A 23,264-nucleotide genomic window follows, 5' to 3' on the forward strand; every position below is an offset into this window, starting at 1 on the left:
TTTCAATGTAGTTCTTAGGATTGAAATTATGCGATGCGAATTAATGGTGGTTTATGAATGAAGTCTCTTGAACTTCAATGCTTGATTAACTCTTGCAATAAATTTTCAATCTAACAATTGAAATAAATTATTGTCACGTTTCAAGAGTTTGACTTTGTTTTCCTTTAAACGATATTGCTCCGCTCCGGTGCTTACTGTTGTTGGAAATTCGTTTTCCAAGTTACAATGATTGTCGAATTTGAAATAGTATATTTACAAATTTTAAAGTCAAATGAACCTTGCAATATTTAAAATGTTATCAAGATGATATACAAACTTTTCAGTTTCGAATTCTAAACGTCAAACTTAAAATCTAGATTATAGAGTTTATATCTTGTAAAATATGGATTTATGCGTTACTGCTTAAAAAAATTCAAAACTAGAATACAACCCTCAAATCTAATTTAAAAGTTTCTAATTTTATCGTATAAAATTTGAAAATACAAACTCAAGAGTTTAATCTTGCAAATTTAGATTTTAAGCGCGACTTAAAGATTCACATGTAGAACTAAATTAGAGATCAAGAAAAAGAAGAAGAATTGTTGTACAATGCAAATGAAGATAGTCTTATTTTTAATGTTTGAAAAGTCTCGAAACAAAAGACATGTACCTCTATTATAATCCTTATGATTCAATCATTTCATTCGTTAAAGTTCGAATTAATATTTGTGAATACTCAATTAATTTAACATTCATTCTAATCGGTGATCGGGAAAAAATCATCAGTTATACAGCTCGTTTGAATTATTTTATTAATTCTAAATTGGTACGAAACTCATTTTTCCAAAAATTCCCTACATGAATGAAAACTAATGCATGGGACTATGCTGGCTCGAAAAATAGCGTTATAGTGAAATATTATTTAATCAGGATAGGTGTTTTTCGGCTTTGAACCTTCTTTAGCTCGATATAATCGGATTTACTTGGCAATTAGTGAGCATGATATCTTGAATTATTCACTATTTTGTGTAAAACAAGACGATTATATTCTTATAATAAAATTTCTAACATTTCATTAGGTTTTCACTGTTGTGTCCATTTCGGCCATGAACACTGTTTGATTCTGCGAGTGCTTTCCATCTTTGAAGCGGCCACACTTCGCACTTACATTATTAATCTCTTAGAAGAGTATCCCGCATGCTCTAACATGCATATTAGTATGTCTTAGGAATCATTAAAGGTAAATACCTAGCCTCATACCTTTTTTTGTGGACAAAACATCTTATCATAGGTATAGGTAAGAGATTTCCCTATGGTATCACTAAAAATCACGTAATTCAGTTGTCCTTTTGAACTTAAATCTTAGGATATGTAGTCAATTAGGTTTGGTTTCCACTACAAGATTTAATTTCGGTGTTTCAATCTCATTCCCCTTGATAGAAAATTCATTTCATCTCTCGGTATACCTTTTGTAAGTTGATCCACGAGATTCTCTTTTGATTTATATAATTAATGGAGATAATGGCATTAGAGATCAATTGTCGTATGGTATTATGTCTACAATTAATGAGTCAAGACTTACCATTATACATAATGTTTTTGCCCTTTCAATTGCTAATTGACTATCACAATGAACTATTACTGAAGACACCTGATTATTCCAACAAGAGATTTCTTCTAAGAAACTTTGAAGTCTCTTGGCTTCTTCCCTAGCTTTATTCAAAGCTATAAATTCTAATTTCATTGTGGATAGAAGAATACGATTTTGCTTAGAAAACTTCCATGATATAACACCACACCAATTGTAAATACGTAACCATTTGTAGATTTTGAATCACTTGTGTCAAAGATCCAAGTTGTGCCATTATAACCTTCTAGGAGCACATGATCTCTTGTATAGTGCAATCCATAGTTTACTTTGTATATTAAATATCCAAGTACCTTTATTATCGTTTTAGAATCTTCATTACTAGGATTACTTATAAATCGACTAAGTTTGTTGATAACATAAGCAATATACAGACAAGTGCAGTTTATGAGATACAATAATCTGCCTACGATCTTCGAATACTCTAATTGGGATATGGGCTCACATTTATTTTTGGAGATATTTGGATGTATGGATGTTTTAATTAAGGAAATATAATTTGCATCATATTTTTCCAATATCTTCTCAACATACACTACAAGAAAAACGCCATACAACAACACACAGACGACAACGGTTTTTGTGAAAAACCGTTGTCGTAGAGTTTTTAACAACGGTTTTAGCAAAAACCGTTGTCTTTTGGGGGCCAAAGAACTCTAAAACCGTTGTTAAAAACTCTACACACGGTTTTTCACAAAACCGTTGTCGTCTGTGTGTTGTTGTATGGCGTTTTTTCTTGTAGTGTATGTTGAGAAGATATTGGAAAAATATGATGCAAATTATATTTCCTTAATTAAAACATCCATACATCCAAATATCTCCAAAAATAAATGTGAGCCCATATCCAATTAGAGTATTCGAAGATCGTAGCAGATTATTGTATCTCATAACTGCACTTGTCTTATTGCTTATGTTATCAACAAACTTAGTCGATTATAAGTAATCCTAGTAATGAAGATTCTAAACGATAATAAAAGGTACTTGGATATTTAATATACAAAGTAAACTATGGATTGCACTATACAAGAGATCATGTGCTCCTAGAAGGTTATAATGGCACAACTTGGATCTTTGACACAAGTGATTCAAAATCTAAAATGGTTACGTATTTACAATTGGTGTGGTGTTATATCATGGAAGTTTTCTAAGCAAATCGTATTCTTCTATCCACAATGAAATTAGAATTTATAGCTTTGAATAAAGCTAGGGAAGAAGCCAAGAGACTTCAAAGTTTCTTAGAAGAAATCTCTTGTTGGAATAATCAGGTGTCTCAGTAATAGTTCATTGTGATAGTCAATTGCAATTGAAAGGGCACAAAACATTATGTATAATGGTAAGTTCTTGACTCATTAATTGTAGACAATACCATACGACAATTGATCCTAATGCCATTATCTCCATTAATTATATAAATCAAAGAGAATCTCGTGGATCAACTTACAAAAGGTTACCGAGAGATGAAATGAATTTTCTATCAAGGGGAATGAGATTGAAACACCGAAATTAAATCTTGTAGTGGAAACCAAACCTAATTGACTACATATCCTAAGATTTAAGTTCAAAAGGACACTGAATTACGTGATTTTTAGTGATACCATAGGGAAATCTCTTACCTATACCTATGATAAGATGTTTTGTCCACAAAAAAGGTATGAGGCTAGGTATTTACCTTTAATGATTCCTAAGACATACTAATAGCATGTTAGAGCATGCGGGATACTCTTCTAAGAGATTAATATGTAAGTGCGAAGTGTGGCCGCTTCAAAGGATGGAAAGAAGCACTCGCAGATTCAAACATGTTCATGGCCGAAATGGACACAACAGTGAAAACCTAATGAAATGTTAGAATTTTATTATAAGAATATAATCGTCTTGTTTTACACAAAATAGTGAATAATTCAAGATATCATGCTCACTAATTGCCAAGTAAATCCGATTATATCGAGCTAAAGAAGGTTCAAGCCGAAAACACCTATCCTGATTAATAATATTTCACTATAACGCTATTTTTCGAGCCAGCATAGTCCCATGCATTTTTTTCATTCATGTAGGGAATTTTGGAAAAATGAGTTTCGTACCACTTTAGAATTAATAAAATAATTCAAACGAGCTGTATAACTGATGATTTTTTCCGATCACCGATTAGAATGAATGTTAAATTAATTGAGTATTCACAATATTAATTCGAACTTTAACGAATGAAATGATGAATCATAAGGATTATAAGAGTACATGTCTTTTGTTTCGAGACTTTTCAAACATTAAAAATAAGACTATCTTCTTTGCATTGTACAACAATTCTTCTTCTTTTTTCTTGATCTCTAATTTAGTTCTACATGTGAATCTTTAAGTCGCGCTTAAAATCTAAATTTGCAAGATTAAACTCTTGAGTTTGTATTTTCAAATTTTATACGATAAAATTAGAAACTTTTAAATTAGATTTGAGGGTTGTATTCTAGTTTTGAATTTTTTTAAGCAGTAACGCATAAATCCATATTTTACAAGATATAAACTCTATAATCTAGATTTTAAGTTTGACGTTTAGAATTCGAAACTGAAAAGTTGTATATCATCTTGATAACATTTTAAATATTGCAAGGTTCATTTGACTTTAAAATTTGTAAATATACTATTTCAAATTCGACAATCATTGTAACTTGGAAAACGAATTTCCAACAACAGTAAGCACCGGAGGCGGAGCAATATCGTTTAAAGGAAACAAAGTCAAACTCTTGAAACGTGACAATAATTTATTTCAATTGTTAGATTGAAAATTTATTGCAAGAGTTAATCAAGCATTGAAGTTCAAGAGAACTTCATTCATAAACCACCATTAATTCGCATCGCATAATTTCAATCCTAAGAACTACATTGAAAAGGAAAACTACCATATAAGAACAAACATCAATATAAAAAAATTGATTGTGGAACATACAGAAAGAGAGTGTTAAAAAAAGTCAAAAAATTTATTATGTTATTATTAGTGTATCTATATTATCTTATGTAATAATATTTTTTTTACTACATTTGTTTTTTTTTTAAAAAAAATCATTTGTAGTTCGGTGCCGACCCAATCCAACTGATATTTTGGGATTAGTCAGGTAGTTTGGGTAAAACTTGGGTTTTTTTTAAATATTATAAATTAATAAAATATTTAATAAAATATAAAAAAAGTAAGAGATTTGCAAAAATGTAACAATCCGGGAATCAAATTCCGGGATTCATATTTAAAAAAAAATTGGTCAGGATTCTAAGAATCCAGTATCTGCTGCCACGGATTCAATAAAATATAACAAATGTGAGAGATTTGCAAAAATGTAACAATCCGGGAATCAAATTCCCGGATTCATATTTTTTTAAAAAAAATGTCACGAATTCTTAATCTGTGCCCTACCCGTGACCTCCTCCCCTTCTATTTAATTGCATGCACCCTTCCTTCTTGCCGATCATTTCATTCGTCTTTTCAATTCCATTTCAATTTGTTGGCTTTGGTATTTCCATCCGCCTTTTGAATTTGTTGCTTGTCCACGGCATTTCCATTTTTGCTTGTCTTCAGTATTTTATTTGCGCAACGTTAGTATTTCCGTTTGTTGGTAATAATTCTCGTCGATTTGTTATGCTCATAATTTTTTTTATCAAGACTTGTCAAATATTATTTTATTTTATTATTGTTGAATTAATATGTTTTATAATGTAATTTTTGTAAGAATGTTTAACATTTATGTTATTATATTGTTCGTTGATTAGTCATTTATTTCATACGAGGATATCTTCAGAGGTAACATTATTATTATTATTCATTATATTTATTATTGTTCGTTTATTGAGACTCGAACTAAATTTTAATATTTTATATTTTAATATTATTATATTATAAAATTACTAATACGAATACTAATAATAAAGTAATAATAAATATAAATTGTTGATGTTTGAATTTTTTTTAAAAAAATTCGTATTTTAAATGTAATTATATTATATTAGTTAAATATGAGAATGATTAATATTCGCGGCTTATAATTACACATGTTTAAAATTTAAATTTTTTACATAAGTCATCTTCTTTTTTCTTCGAAAATTTTATGAAGAATAATTTTTTAGAGAAGAAGAGAAAGTTGGAGTGATTGAATGTGTTTGTGAGATCATATTTATATAGCAAAAACTAGTCGTTTTGTTACCGTTTATGACCGTTAGTGTACAAAAAATAAATATGTATTTGTATAATTTTGGTAATAATATGATGTATATAATATCAGTCATTTTTAAATATTTATGTATATCATATCACATTATTATAATGAGGTGTCATAGGTATTTTGTTTAAAAAACCTTTATAGGCTTTTATACTTGTCGTATCCATTACCGGAGTATAAGATGTCGTCTTAACATCCTCCCAGGATCATAACAAGTTTTTTTGAAAAATTTATTTTTATTATTTCTGATCTTTATGATATAATGCTTATTATATAATAGCATTATATTATATATTAAATATATACACAATTAAATAAAAAAATAAATATTATTGCTTTTGCTACCTTTTTCTTCTGTTTGGAGCTTGAAAAAATATGGAGGACTTTTAGAGCTTCGTGCTGATAACGTGTTATGAAAAGTTAAATTTATGGTAAAAAAGTAAAATATCAAACTCTCAAAATTAAACTACACAATTTATAATATTTTTCTCTCAATTCAATTGTGATTTTCTTCACAAATGAGAGATCTATTTATAGAATTTCTTTACAAATAATCTAAAAATAAATTCATCATTACAAACATCATCACACACTAATTTTCAATATTTATAACTCTTATTTTCAACATTTAAATATTCGACTATTATTTTTCAACATTCAAAACATATTTTCAACACTTATAAGATATGTCAAATATTATTCATCATTATTTTGTTAGTATATTTTAATGCTGTCATTATATTTTAACAATATATTGCTTATTAATTAATTATTTTAAAAAATTCAACTTTGCCAACAACAAAAATGTCAAGGTTTGTAGACATGGTTTCGAAATTTGCTGACATGGTATCAAAAATTGTAATAACTCAAGTTTTGTTGTGAATAAAGTATCATTCAAATATGATGAAGGTTTTATTAAGCAATTTGAAGTTTTATTCAGCATTCAGTTCATAACCTTCAAATACCAATTCTTTAATGACCCAAGTTTCGCTAGGAATAAATTTTGTTTAAACATGATTGGTATCATTACTTAAGAAATTTGAGTATTTATTCAACAACCAGTTCGGAACCACGGAAGAGCAGTTCAGACAACTGATGCGTTCAAACCTTCTTCCGAAGGTGAGTTCGGTGCATTCGACTGAGCAGTAACAGGTCCAATGAGCATTGACACTTATGTGTTCGAACCATTCCGACGAGGTGTCAAGATGAGCATGACTTGTACATTCGGAAGTCGATTCAGTGCCTCCGAACTCCGCCTATAAATAGACCATGTGGGATTCATTTCCAAGTGCACGAATTCTAACCTCTATCTCAAATCTTGATAGTATTCTAGCCTTTTTCAATTGTCAGCTACAAAGCTCTCGTTCTCAAAGAGCTCTGGCTACAATGCATGTATGATTTGAGGGCCTTAATTAATTAAGGGATATAGATAAGATTTATAAGCATGTTTACAGAATTTTAGAGAGATCATGAGCTCAAGAATCTGAGAAGTTAGTAATTTTATCTTTTTTTTATGTCTACGATCAATGAGTAAACATCTAGTTTTGTTCAGGACAATTTAGAGATATATATGTAAGTAGTGAGTATTATTATGTGTTGTATTTTACTTGTCATACGATGTATGTTTATCTGACATGATATTTACGCGACAATTGCATATCACGTTGAACTTGTTAGCATTTGAGATAGCCTTGTTGTGTAGGGTCGGTCGTTCAACCATTTCCTTGGATGGTAGGGTTTCGTGAGGAACCAACTAGAAACAATGTGTAAGGTAACCTAAAACATTACATTTCCAATATCTTCGTGAGTGTGTGAGGCACCAACTGATTGACAGAATAGTGTGTGCATATTTAAGACCCAAGGCACATCTTCAGCAATCATTGCCTTCTTATCCTTCTTAAAATTCTTGTCTACCTTTGTAAAATATTTATGTTTTTTTTCTGAATCATCATTCCTTGGCTTAGTACACTCAACAATGAAATGTCCTTTATTTCCACAATTGGAAAATGTCATATAATTTTCAGATGATTCATTCTTTTTAACTTTTTTTATGATTATGAAATTGTCTTTGTCTTGATTCTTATTCATCAAAATTTCAAATTTCTTTACAATTAGAGACATTGCATCAATGTTGATTTGTTCAGCTGTCTCCATGAGGACTGGTTCAACATTTGCGGTCAAGGCTTTGGTTGGCTGAATGGATGATGATTCTCCTTCAGTATTGTTTCTAAATCAAATTTATATGCCTTCAGATATGCAAAGAAATCATGTAATTTAGTATTGTTCAAATCTTTTGATTCTCTTATTGCAATATTTTTGACATCTCATTATCTAAATAATGATCTCATGACTTTCAGAGTCATCTTTCTATTGGTGTATTTTTTTGCTGATAAAAGCTCACTCTGTCGCCACACTATTGAATCTCTCATCGAAATCACTTAAAGATTCTTGGGGTTTCATCTTCATATTTCCAAATTTCTGCATAGCCATAGTGAACTTGTTTTCATTGGTTTGATCATTGCTTTCACACAATGTAGTTAAAATTTCACAAATCTCCTTGGAAGTGGAACAAAATTTTATTTTTCTAAATGTAACCTTATCAAAAGTTATATATAGAATGTCCTTGGCCACGTTATAAAGATTTCTCTTCTTCTTATTACCCCTGAGATCCTGTAACGCCCTAGATTCGACGACTGTCCTCACTGTACCAAAACGAATCTTTCCAGTGTGCTTGTGTCCTCACTCCACGCACCCTAGGAAACTCCCAGGAGGTCACCCATCCCAAAATTGCCCCAGCAAGCACGCTTAACTTTGGAGTTCTTATGTGATGAGCTACCGAAAAGAAGATACACCTTCGTGATATGAGTAGTACAATCAATCTTTTAAGCCCTCTTCAACTGTACAGTCCATTACATTGAACAGTCTCGGAATCCCTCTCATTCCCGTGTGGGTCGTTTCATTCATGTTCCCCTCCACCTAGAAGCCTGCCAGGAGCCGCTTATTGTCCGTGTAACTGATGGCACCAGCGATCACCCCCCGCCCTCTTCAGCCCCGGGCCTCACAGATCCATTCACATCGAGTTTTCTTGATCATATGAGGTTCTCCAGCACTAATTGCAACAACAATGTTTATCTTTATTATTTTCATTGGTCCATCAGTAATCACATACCACATATCATCATCTTGGATTGTAAGATGAGCTTGCATCCTGATATTTCATTCATCAAACTCTTCCTCGGAGGACACTGAAATTTTGTTGGACGGGGCCATTTATTTTGACGGTTCAGAGGTTGAGATAAACCTGGTCTGTTAGCATTGGTGGATGTGTTTAAAGAGTTTCTGAATACACTCACAAAATTTTCTTCTACTTGACTTCAGGGATTACAACTGTTGTTAGCAATCAATATCAGAATTCGAACTTCTGATTGCAGTAGACAACTTATCAAATAACAATGTTGAAACAGTCCAATCGAATTAAGTGAAATTATTATTAAAATCGGCAGACCAAAATCAATAGACAATTGCAATAAATTGAAATGTTGAGAATAAATAACATAGATAATAGTTTATGGAAGTTCGAAGAAAATAACTCATCTGCATCTTCTCTTATTCTGTTTCTAGAAAGATTTCACAAAATACTTTGATAATTACAAAAATTGAAACTACCCACTTTAGCAAGACTTATCAATTGACTCACTGAAACTCTTAGTAAACAACTTTCACAACTTCGACAAATCAGAAAATAGACTCTTTCTGTCAGTTATAAATACTCATACTTTAAATAATAAAGATTCGATACACTTGTGAGAAGAAAATCCAAACAGAAGATCCTTCAAAAATCAGATAAATCTTTAAAGCGAGTTCTTTATAGTATTTTAGCTGAGCTTGGCTTTCTTATACAAATCTCAAATAGATAAGAGATATAAGTAGTTCGTAGAGTAGTGTATGAGTTTTGAATCAGTCTTTGATAGAAATATGGCAACGTTCACATTAGAACATCTATTAATTGGTCGTATTCAGGCCATAACAGAAATACTACTCGATGCCATGTATCTTTTGTGTTTCACTCAATATGGAATGCAACAATTACTATTTGGATTACTGATATAAAACGGTCAAAATAAATTGCTCTTCATGCTCAAAACATACTTTGAATCATATGATTGGCTTATGGTTGTTTGTTTATTCAGATATGAAAATATTTAGAGATTACTCAACGTATGATGATATTTAAATTTATTATAATTTTACTATCGCCTATTAGTAGGGAAATGTGGAAAGAGTGTTTACAATTACTAATGAAAAGATGTCTTCAACTAAAAAAAAATAATTAATCAATGTTTAGGTTTTAATTGTAGTACAACCTTCGGTTACAACTACTAATAAGAAAAACAAAATGGAGTTATCTTATAATTGAGTTTCTTAAACAATTTATAATTTATAATTGTATATTTGAAATACAGAAGAAACTCAAAATATGGAATCAAGAAATAATTTTGAGCGACTTAAAAATTTAAACATAATTAATGACAAAATAAATTTAAGTAATTCAATAAATAAATATGATTATGGAAAATTAATTGTATGTAATATTAGTAGTAATAGTTAATTTAATTTAACAAACAAACATGTTATCTTATTATTCGATTTACCACGTTTTGATAATTTTTTGGCTTGAATTACTACTACTATTTTTCGAATTTGTATTAAATTAATTGATTTTAAGTTTTATCCTTAGTGGGAGATAATTACTACCACTATCTTTTAATAAATTATTATATAATAATATTTTGAGTGGTCCTGTCACAACGTAATTAGCATATTTTAAATACTATCATCATTATTTTTTGACACATATATATTTTTATTACAACTTTACTATTACTAATTTAGTACAATATCTATCATGAATTAATTTATTAGTAATTAGGCTGGACAAATTAAGATAACAATTTTGGAGTAGAAAAGTGATTTTGCATGGAAAAAAATTGAAGAGGTGTAAATTAATAATGTAATAATTTATGTGATCTAATATTTAAGTTTTTAAAAGTTAATATCCTTTCTTTGATGTGGTATTTATTTTTTGACTCACTCAATCTATAAAATTTTTTTAAGTTATTATATCAAATGGTGTTCTCGTAACTTAATTAGTTTATTTAATGATTATTAATTTTATCATTTTTATTAGCATATTTTATTAACTATATTATTTTTACTATATTTATCAATTTATTTTATTTACTATATATTAAATAAAAATATATTTACATTGCCTAAAACCATCATCATCATCATTATTGTTGTATATATGTGTGCAACTCTAGCTTTAAGTTTACATAAAAATTCAAGTTCGTGAATAAAAAAAAATTGAATTAGAATTTAAATACTATAAATTCAAAAAAATTAACGAGCATTACATAAAAGCAAAAAATCAGCATGAACATAAAAGCAAAAAATCAGCAAGCTAATTTTCAGCATAATTGAAATAAACATATAATTGATCATTCAGATAAATTCCAAGTAAATTCAAGAAATGTAGGTACCAATTGAAAAAAAAAAAACAGAGAAAATTAGTCGTTGAATTGCAAATATGAAACGCTGAAGATATTGGAGCTAACAGAGAAGATGGAACAACTTATTTATTAGTCGAATCTACACGAGAATAGCACATTTTGTGCTTTCAGCTAGCTCCATTTGAAGTAATATATAAAACCCACTTCTTTTTTATATGTTATAATCATTTTAATTATTAGCCTTTTAAATTTTCTATGCTAAATCATTTTGTTAAGATCTAACGTTTATCGTTAAGCTAAAATCTATAACTTTTAATCAAAGCTCAATTTTATTTTTTTATAGTTGTGGAAACGCATAGTGCATCTATCTGGGTGCTATGAGTCAAGCTATTAGGCCAATGAATATGAAGATATAGGTATTTATTTAGTGGTGATATCTTATATCTTTTAGAGATCAATCATACACTTTCCTACCGTCGATCTTATCCTCAGCAGAGATAATATTACCTGTCAAGATTTGACATCACTTTTTACGACCCACCCAGATCAAGCGACGCAATGTAATAAATTTGTCGCGCGAGAATTTCTTAACAGATCATCCATCTCAGCTCTACTCTCACTCATGCACGCTTAACTAATCACATTTCTTAATTACCAATCTTTTTCCATAATTTTGCCAATTCATAATTTTAAAAAAAAAAAATAAAAACAATACATTGTCTCCCACGGACACTTCTATAGATAACAAAATAATAAAGTATAGATTAAAATGTAAAAGGATGTATCATTACATTTTATAAAGTTATGATATAATATAATAGCGATGATTATGATGATTGACGGCAATTGGCCACTCTTTAAAGGCGAACAAAATTTTGGAAACAGCTTTTGGCTTTATAAAATGATCCTATAATTGATATTAAAATCAAGTCAATATCTGACTCTCTTTAGTTGCAAATTAATGCAATTATTGAGAAATATAATATTAGATTATTCAATACATATACGGGTTCTTAAAAAAAGAAAAGAAAGAAAACTGGTCCATTCGTTCAACGAATTTAATATTTACCAAACTTTTCAAAATATCAGTTATTTCAATAATGGATCAAACTATCTTGTTAAAAATCAATCTGATTTAGTTAATGTTAAGCATGGATAAATTTGATTTGAACAAAAAAATCAATTTAACCAACTTTATGTAAGTAACACGTGCTACGCTTGCATAATCTAAGCTCACAAGCATATTACAAGATTATTATATATCATCCTTTAACAGATATATATACATTCATAAAAAAGTTGCTAGTCAAGAAATAAAACAGATCACCTATCACATTTCCATAGGGGAAATATATATACATAAATATATATATATATACATCCTCATCTTTTTTCGTAAGAAAAATTGCAAGAAAAAAGGTAATTTTCATTCGATTACATCATATACTAACTTCCATAATTTTGGTAGTTTATCAGAATTTGAAAAAAAATGGCACTTCTGATGGTACATGTCAAACCAAATAATCTAGTAGTGAAGCCAAAGAAAAAAGTATCACCAAAAACTTCATATATGTAGATATATATAGTGTAGGAATTTGGAAATAGAACTTACTGGGGTCATTTTTACAGCTATTTGACCCCAGTGTATTAAATTTAGTGAAACAATTTATTACTTTTAGAGTGTATATATGACATCAGACCATTATAGGCTAATGCCTATGAACTCACCTTCCGACTCTGAGCCGAGGCAGACATGACACGCAAACGACTAGCGATTTCTGTAAATGAAGGTCTCATAGAAGGATTTGGGGCCCAACATTGCTCCATTAATCTTCTCCATTCTAGGTCACAGTAGCTCGGAATGGGTGGCCTCAGAGTATTGCTCACAATGCCACCTACATGTAGGAAGGATGGGAGGATGACTTTGGAATTTCAAATCAAAATGAAAAAAAAAAATGCTAAAATTTAAACGGTTCCAGATTTTAAATTAGAGATGTTAGAAAATGAATGAAAAAGAAGAATAGAAAAGTAAAGCTGCCTGGGAATTCTACAATATCAGTGAAGTGTTAGAAACCCACCAATTCAAGAAGCTAGGAAAACTAGTTTTAAATTGAGATGATGTACATCAAAACTCACTACTGAGACAAGGTCAAACAATAAAAGGCTAATTAATATTTAGAAAACTTCATCAAGTGTATCTAAAATCGAGGTGATTTTAGGCTAATAAAAGACTAAATAATATTCAGAAAACTTCATCAAGTGTGCTCTACCCTGAGTCATCTGTCTACGTTTATATCTTTCATTAGGGGATCCTTAATTTAGGATAAACATGAAAAACATTCATATGCACGTTATATGCAGTTGATTTAATTAATGTACTATCAATGCCACAAGCCATAACGGCAAAAACATACCATATGTGGAATCAACATTTACAACTGATAAGTGAAATTACGAACCTATGATAGCACCATAATGCATGTTGGCATAAGGCTCCTCTCCTGTGAGTATCTCCCACAAGACAATGCCAAATGAAAAGACATCCACCTGTTATAAGAACCATGAAAAATTGGTACTTGTATACAATCTAGTTGAAAAGTGTGATTTAACTTCGTGATATAATATCTAAAGTAATAGTCATACTACAACCATAATTTTTAAAATTTACAAACCAAACAAGAGAGATTTTGCATCCATGTGAAATATTTTAAAAGGCAGAGGAGGGTGTTTAACCTTCTCAGAAACTTTATTGCTACCACCATTTAACAGCTCTGGAGCCATCCATGGAAGAGTTCCCCTGACTCCACCAGAAACTAAGGTGTTCCTCTTTATTTTTGATAGACCAAAATCTCCAACCTGACATGCATGGCAGCATGAGAACTTAACTCGATACCATGAATATCAATAACAGATCTAAGAATTTAAATTCCTTGAATATGTACCAAAAGAGCAAGAACGGATATCATTAGTCAACTAGTTTCTAGTTAATTAATAAAACGTAAAAGGGTGAGTTCCACTGGACAACCTTGCATATAGGTCTTGAAGGATCTTTCAGGTTAACCAACAAATTGTCACATTTGAGATCGAAGTGCACTATATTCTTTGAATGCAGATATTCCATACCAAAAGCTGCATCCATTGCAATGATGAGCCGCTTACGGCGATCAAGATGTCTGTATAATTGTATCACACAAGATAAATACGCACATCATGATGAAAAAAAGTTGGGGAAAACAGGAGGAACAATTAAGGTAAATATTTCCATGCAAAATTTTTCCATATTGTCATACTAGTCTAATCCAAAGCAACAGCATCCCTGCATTCAGATGTAATCACACAGTTGTCAGAGGCATATAAGAGTACCTATCCTTTCGGAGTAAAACATGTCTTAAAGATCCATCAACCATGTATTCTGTAACAGTAGCCAATGTCGCCCCTGGTCCATCTTGTACAACACCATAAAATGCTACAACATTGGGGTGGTGAAGCTTTGAAAGAATTTCAGCTTCCCTCCAAAATTCAAAGGTCTGAAAGTGAATAACGTCTATAGCCATTTTATCAAGGCCAAAACAGATGAACGATAATAATAACATAAGATAACAGAAGTAAGAATAAAATTTAATTCCTTCAATAATCATATAATGACGAAATAACAAAACTATTAGAGATATTAAGGACTATTACCAGTCTTTCTTGTTCTGATTGTCGACCAATAAAGCAACTCTTCTTTATTCGTTTAATTGCTACATCTGAGCCTCTCCATTTTCCATGATATACAGTCCCAAATGTGCCAGAACCAAGTTCCCTCAATTCTTCAAGATCTGCATTTTTTATGATCTGCAAATAAGCCGCTAAAAAAGTTACGTCATCATAAATGGCAGTTATGATTGAGTTGGTCTTTAAAGTTTAAAGTTCAAATTTTACCCAAGTTCACGATCCCAAAATCATTTAAACAGTCAAAAACAGGAAACAGTTAACTGACTCGCTAAGATGGACAAACCTTGTGAAATTGAAAATGAGCTAGTCATTTTGTTGATTAGTATTATTTAACATTCAGAAAAGCGGGTGCCAAAATTATTTGAAAAAGTAAACAAGCCCCATAAACCACTTCAATTACAGATTGCCACACGAAAAGACAAATTGAAGATAATAGTCCAAATAAGACCAAGAAAATGATAAAAGACTTTGTGGCGCCTTATAAAAAGCAACTCTTTTAAGTAATATAAAAATAACAAAGACAACATAGGCAATAACCTGCAAGGAGTGTATGTCAAAATCCACCAAAGAGGGATCAAAATGAGGTAAGCCAATATTCCCTATCCCTTCCTGAAATATAGATAAGCTTCAGAGACATTCCGTACAAAACCAGGTACAACGGAGCAAGGACTATTTTTTTCCCTGAAACATAAATAGTACCTCGTAATCAGAGTCTTGAATTCTCATATTGTCCATTAAATCATCATCCTGCATGCCTTCACTGACATTGACTTGTGATGCATTATAGTTGGAATGAAGAATCATTGAGACAGCTTCATCTCCATGAGGGAAGCCTTGTGGATCTTCCACACCAGAGTTATCCTGCAATTCCCTGTGACTTGGAGCAATCCCATCTCTAGCCAGCTGAACGAAGTCATATGCTAAAGGAGCCTCCTCTTCAACTTTTGTAAGGTTGGCAGAAAATACATGGTCCTGATCAATAAGAGAAACATCCCTTCTAGCAAATTGATCTCCCGCCAATCTTTGGAAGAAAGACCAGTGTTTAGGTTCATGATTTTCCATATTAATGCTCAAACCTGCTCGATCTTTCGGAAGAGGAGCAATATGAGATGAATTACCAGAAAGGATAGCTTTCGAAAATATATCAGAGAGAAAATCTCGAGGGAAACGGTCATTTATATCAATAATTATGTCACCCTGTTCGGTTCTAGGAACATCAACAGTGGATTCTTCCGTAGCTCCTGTAAGTGTAGAAAGTTGAGGATGCCCGTGGTCATCATTAGCAATGGATTGACTGCCAACCTCATCAACCCAATCAGTCGTACGACCTTCAGAATTTTTAATTGAATCCTCATGGCTCACAGCAGGGAGATTCAATCCAGCTTCTGCCTCTGACTTGAGATCTTGATCACACACGGAACCTTGATCTTCAATTTGGTCATCCAGCCTCACACCATGAGGTTTAGTGCACCAATCATCAAGGGCTTCAGGCGCGATAAGTTTAGGCTTGTCAATAGCGATCGGCGGCCTTGTAGGATCACCTACATTCCCATTTTGAGAATTTTCAAATCCTGTCACTAAATCCTTATTAACAATAAACTGAGAACTATGTGAATCATCAGACTTGGATATTCTGCTGAGCAACTCTGCCTGCTCCCGAGGAATACACTCAGAATAAAATGTCCTCTGGGGAGGAATAGAGGACTCAAAGTAGCTCAAATCAGTAGGATCAGACTCAGTGTTTACGGATTCAGAAGCAGGTAGAGAATCAGAAATGTGATACTCATTTCCAGATGATTTAGGAAGCTCAGGTGGATTAACAGTATCAAGAGTTATAGAAACTGGCAAAGGTTCCTGGGCCATTGTCTCAACCTTCGAATTCTTTGAAGAAAGCTCTCTACCCAGCTTAGGGATGACGCCTGATGACTCTTCAACAGGATAACCAGACTTTGAATTACCACCGCGTGCCTGTGAAGTGATAAATTGCTCCTTTGCCGAGATCCGATTACTTCCATTTTCCATTTGAACTGAGCTATCAACTCTCAGTTTTGATTCATTTTCCTGCACATCTGTGACTTGTGTTCCTGGGATGCTTAAAGGCTTCCCTTCAAGACCTTTTTGCTTAGACAATGTCTCATAAGAAGATGGTCGTGCTGAACTTTCATAATTTCCATGATTAGCTGGATGCAAATTATAGCCAAATTGCGGCAGATGTTGCTCGTCTTCAAAACGATGTCTAGTCTGCTCATGATTATGGTGCAAATCAGTTTCATAACCTTTACAAGAACTTGATAGAAGAGGTTTAGAAGATTCAGCAGTTGATGGAATGAGAAAGCCAGTTGAATTTATGGTATTTGCATCAATAAATTCAGTGGCAGTCCCACTTGTATCCTTTTCAACATTCAGTGCTTCCAACTCATTTAGATTATTTCCAGAAAAGCTTGATAAGCCATGCATAACAGAGCCTTTTTTAGACCCGCTGTCCATGCCATTGACAGCCACTACATACTTTATCTCAGTGTCACAATCTGAGCTGGATAGAGAGAAATGAGCATCATCCAAATCCCTAAGAGAGAATAGAAACATTCGAAGCTTTTTGGATCCCTCTCCATCTTCTAGCACATGGCACTCTTCCATCATGTTCAGTAAATCCTCATCGGTTGATACAGAAACTAAAGCATCAAGATCCTCACCAGGAAGCTGATATTTTATAGTCTGCGTTTCATAATAAATGGCAGTAGCTTTCTGCCATAATTCTTGCCAAGTAATGTCCTTTCTTATTCTGATAATGCGTGTTTCACCACCAACATATCTGAGCTTTCCATCACTAGGCCGAGGAAGGATACCACCACCAAAACTGCAGAGAATCTTCACTTTGGATGATGAGCTATCAGATGCTCCAGATGAGGTATACACAAGTCTGTGGCCACTGTGATAATTTGATGATACATGTCGCACTGATTGCGAAGATGGTGAATACCCAAGATTACCCTTGTTACCAAGTAAAGACAAATCACTTGGCCCAAATTCTCTTGAACCTTTTTCTTCTCTAGCAATCATGGAAATATCTGAACCACTTTCAGTACCAGTATATAAGTTTCCTACAATGCCTAATTGCTCCAAGTAGCCAGCTGCATAGCTAGTATCCCCAGAGCTATTCGGAATAAAGGGCTTCCGAGGATTGACCCGGTCACGCATAAATTCAAGAGCAAATACCTCTCCAGTCTGAATAGAGAAGTTATGTACAGGTTTAGGATCTGAAAAGATAGTTTCTGGAAACTTTAAACTGGAACTTGCATGACCTGTAGTATCCACCTTGTAAACTTGTGATTCATGACCAAGATATTCATTCCCGCGTACAGAGGGATTGGATTGTACAAAATTGAGATTTTTGGACTGTTCCATGTTAATATAAAACAAATTCAATGAAAACAACTTTTCATTCCACGCTGCTCTGAAGAACTTGCAAAAGCCACAAAGGAGAACCGCAATTACTGCCAAGCAAAGAATTCATCTCAAAAAAAAGGATAACACATAAATGTACAAATTTGGGAACATTTCAGGCTCAAGTTCATACGCAGGAAACACAATCATTTGCTCAAAGCCCGAAAGGGGAATATTTCACAATCATCAAATCAAACTTAACAAGATCCTACCTAAACCCTAGCAGCGGCTTTTCTGGTTCGCGCAGCAGAACCCTAGCCTCGTCCTTGTTCAATCGTTCAGCATAACCCTGTTCCCTTGTTATCGCTCTGCTGCCTCGGTCCTTGCAATGGATACTTTCTTCGTTCTTTGTTTGTCTCCGTAGCAAAGCTACCTGAACAGTAAAGGCAAGTTTGGGTAATTGACTGACTGACGGGAACAAGCGTTGTCTGCGTCACATTCTAGTTTTATTTGTGTGATATAAATATCATCTATAACTTGTAATTTACGACAAGAAAATATTTCCATAATGTTTTTTTATTTCAAAATTTATATATTTTTATCATCTATAACTTGTAATTCACTACAAGAAAATATTTCCATAATGTTCTTTTTTTATTTCTAAATTTATATTTTTTATGCAATGATAATGAATTATAATAAAATAATTATTTGATTTATTGATAATAAAAAAACGATAAATTTCAAAAAAATGCATCTGTCAATGTTTCAATTAGAATTCAGTACCTAGCTAATTTTTTTAAAAAAATCAGTACCTGACACATCTATACATTTAGTTTTAACTATCCATAAAGCAAACTTTACATTTTTACCCTTTATTATTTAAATAAATATATTATTTTATCCACAAAAATTATATCATTTTTCTCCATTTAAAATATAATTTTAACAAAATATTATTTCTCAATTATCATGGAATAAAAATAAATACTTATTTTGACATAAAAAGTACCTATTATGGGGTTTCAGATACTTGATTTCGCTATTTGAATACTCCGAATATATAAGAAAATACTATATTTTCGAGCATTCACCATAAATTCAGTCATTGTTGGTCTTTTCATGACAAATGCATTATGATGATTTATTCATGTCATTTTATTTTTTTAAAAAAAATATAGGTCATCATTCATCATGAAATAAGATTAAGTATTTATTTTGACCAACAAAATACCTATTTTAGAGTTCCAAATGCTTGATTTTACTCTTTGATACTCCAAATGTGTAAGAAAATACTGGATCTTCAAGCTATCACAATAAATTCAATAATTGTTGGTATTTTCATTGAAATTACATTAAGATGACTTATTCATGTCATCTAATTTTTGAAAAAACACAGTTTCTCACTCATTGTTGAATTAGAAAAATTACTTATTTTGATCGATAAAATACCTATTTTCGTGTTCCAAATATTTGATTTGGCTATTTGAATACTTCAAATGTGTATACTTATGAGTATTAATTTATAATATCATTAATATTCATTAATAATACTTGTTGGTATTCATTAAATGACAATGCAATACTTCATTTGATATCATCCTCATTAGTATTCTTTCATAATATTTATTGGTAATCATTCATTATATGCATCAATATTATTTCATTATACTTATTATCAAATTTGAGTTTTTAAAGGGTAAAATCAATTATCAGTTGAATCTAATTATATAGTACTTGTAACAATTTATGTATCATATTTTTATTTCACGGATCTCATCATCAAATGCAACTCAATATTGATTTCAAATTATATATTTTGACACCATCAAATAATCGAATTTGAGTTTAAATGGTAAAATCAAGTATCTGTGGACTCGTATTAGGTATTATTTGTATTAATTCAGGTATCACATTGGATACTTCTTAATTAAAAATAAGTATTTTAAAATTTCAATACTTAGTTGAGAAATTGTTTTTTTTTTTACAAAAAAAATATTAAATGAGATGAATATGTCATCCAAATTCATCTTCCAAGGAAAGATAAACACTTGGTGAGCTTACGTTGCATATTCGAATATACAGTATTCTATTACATATTATGAATATCTCATGTACCGAATTAAATATTTGCAATCTCAAATTACGTACTTATCAAATAAAAACAAATACTTTAAAAATTTTATGTTTAGTTGGGAATCCGTTTTTTCTTTTACAGAAAAAATATTAAATGATATGAATATGTCATCCAAATGCTTATTCCATGGAAATATCAATACTTGGTGAACTTACGTTGCCTATTCGAATACCTAGTATTTTAATACATATTGTGAGCATCTCATTTACGAAATCAAGTATTTGCAAACTCAAATTAGGTAATTCTCAAGTAAAACTAAGTACTTTAAAATTTTCATACTTAGTTGAGAATTTATTTTTTTTCAAAAATTATTAAATGAGATGAATATGTCATCCAAATGTATCTTCCATAAAAATACCAACATTTGGTGAACTTACGTTGCTTAATCGAATATCCAGTGTTTTAATACATATTTTGAGTATCTCATTTACGAAATCAAGTATTTGCAAACTCAAATTAAAATACTTCTCATTTAGGGAGTAAAATAAAGTATTGGTAGACTCGAATTAGATATTTTTTGCACTAATTAAGGTATCACATTTTAACTTCACAAATGACACATCAAAAGTCACTCAATATTACTTGAAACTATATTTTTTATATCCCAAAATAATCAAAATTGAGTCTTAAAAGGGTAAATCAAGTATATTTGAAATCAAATTAGGTACTAATTGTACCAATTTAGGTAGCACGTTTTTTATTCACAAATCTCATCATCAAAAAATATTCAATATTATCTTCAAATTATATATTTTGACATACTCAATCGAATTTGAGTATTTAAAAGGTAAAATTAAAGTTTGTATGAACTCGAATATGTATTATTTGTATTAATTTAGGTATCACATTTTTGCTTCACGAATATCATCATTGGTGTCACTTAATATTAACTTCAAATTATATTTTGGCATCCTCACATAATTGGATATGAGTATTTACGGGTTAAAATCGTGTATTTATATATTCTAATTAGATACTATGTGTACCAATTTAAGTATCACACTTTAACTTCACAAATGACACAATCAAAATTCACGTAATATTACTTGAAACTTATGTACTTTCTTACAGAAAAAATACTAATAATTATAATGAATAATTATCAATAAGTATTATGTCAAATAAGTATAATTGTCAAATAAGTCATTCAATGAATATAAAAAAGTATTGTCAATTAATATTTATGAGTATTTTATAAATCATTGATCCAAGAATCGATAGATATGCTTATAGTGCAAACTTCAAGCTCATTTACGAACTATGTTTATAATTCATCTCTCAATTAGTTCATGATGAATAATGAACTATGCTTATTTATTTAAATGATATTAATAAGTATCATAATGAATTTTCCATGGAAATATTGTATATTCGAATATCCAGTATTTTAATGCATATTGTGAGTAATCAAGTATTTGCAAACTCAAATTAAGTACTTCTCAAGTAAAACTACGTACTTTAAAATTTTCATGCTTATTAAAGAATCTTTTTAGCAAAAAATATATTAAATAAGATGAATATGCAATACATGCTTAGTGATCGAGCAAAACTTTCATTGTAAAATTATCCGTAAAAATTAATAATATTCAAGCTCGAAATAATCGCAAGTGCACGATGTCAAGTAATAATATAGTCATGGACTTTCAATAATCACAAGGGCACGATGTCAAAATATTCCATGCTTAGTGATTGAGCAAAACTTTCATTGTCTAAGGACTGTATTTCTCAATTATTATTCTCAATTATTCAATTTTTAGCAGCGATACTTCATATGATTGTTTACTACTACGTTTATTAAATAAAAACTCAATGAAATGGTTCAAAGATTAATGATGAAATAAATAATTTAGAATGATTGATTAATGTTCAATGAGAAATGAATTTGTTGGGAATCTCGGTTCACCTACCATTCGCTAATCTACTTAATTCGTTAGACAATTATCTATGCTTTCGACAAGGTTTCGTATCCAATTGAACACGGTCTCTCAAGCTATGCCAAAATAATTCAACTCAGTGAAGTAATTAAATATCTTTAATTATTTATCAATGCTGAATTGCATGTCGTTTGTTAAATCCCATAGCTTTTGACCTACTGGACTATGACTATCGATGTGTATCCCACTTCATATTTCTTTGTAAATTGTAAATCCACGGATTATGATATTTGTTCCTATCACGGGCTATTATCTCGAAGAACATTGTCCGGAAATCTTCAAATCTTCGCTCTAAGCTATTTTCCTCTTTCAAAGCTTTGTGGCTGCTGAAAAGTCTTTGAACATGTCATCTAATTACATCTTGGATGGAAACGTGAGCACTTTGTGAACTTAAGTTACATATTCGAATATCCAGTATTTTAATACTTATTATGAGCATCTCAGTTACCAAATCAAGTATTTTAAAACTGAAATTAGGAATTTTGCAAGTAAAATTAAGTACTTGAAAAAGTTCAATATTTGGTTACGAATTTGTTTTTTTAACAATTAAAAAAACTATTTTATGAAATGAACATGTCATCCAAATGTATATTAGATGGAAATGTGAGCACTTGGTGAACTTACGTTGCATATTCGAATATACAACATTTTAATACTCATTCTAAGTATCTCATTTACCAAATCAAGTATTTTAAAATTGAAATTAGGTATTTTGCAAGTAAAACTAAGTACTTGAAAAAGTTCAATACTTAGTTGCGA

At 30.9% G+C, this 23,264-nt stretch overlaps 1 protein-coding gene across 2 annotated transcripts; it reads right to left on the bottom strand.

Annotated features, from left to right (window-relative positions):
* Window positions 1-12,752: 12,752 nt before the first annotated feature.
* Window positions 12,753-18,942, bottom strand: LOC140808613 (uncharacterized). Of its 2 annotated transcripts, XM_073165728.1 has the most exons (9): window positions 18,707-18,940; window positions 15,750-18,544; window positions 15,588-15,659; window positions 15,018-15,170; window positions 14,697-14,860; window positions 14,359-14,506; window positions 14,067-14,189; window positions 13,793-13,880; window positions 12,753-13,228 (listed from the first exon to the last, which is right to left on the bottom strand). In XM_073165728.1, the coding sequence occupies exons 2-9, from the start codon at window positions 18,453-18,455 to the stop codon at window positions 13,050-13,052; spliced, it is 3,633 nt and encodes a 1,210-aa protein (XP_073021829.1). In that variant the 5' UTR covers window positions 18,456-18,544; window positions 18,707-18,940; the 3' UTR covers window positions 12,753-13,049. The 2 variants fall into 2 exon arrangements, 1 of the variants encoding a protein (XP_073021829.1); XR_012112987.1 differs by lacking the exons at window positions 12,753-13,228; window positions 13,793-13,880; window positions 14,067-14,189 and having other exon boundaries at window positions 14,697-14,877; window positions 18,707-18,942.
* Between the last annotated feature and the right edge of the window lie 4,322 nt (window positions 18,943-23,264).

The sequence above is a fragment of the Primulina eburnea genome, chromosome 13 (assembly GCF_022965805.1).
Source record: "Primulina eburnea isolate SZY01 chromosome 13, ASM2296580v1, whole genome shotgun sequence".
Lineage (NCBI taxonomy): Eukaryota > Viridiplantae > Streptophyta > Magnoliopsida > Lamiales > Gesneriaceae > Primulina > Primulina eburnea.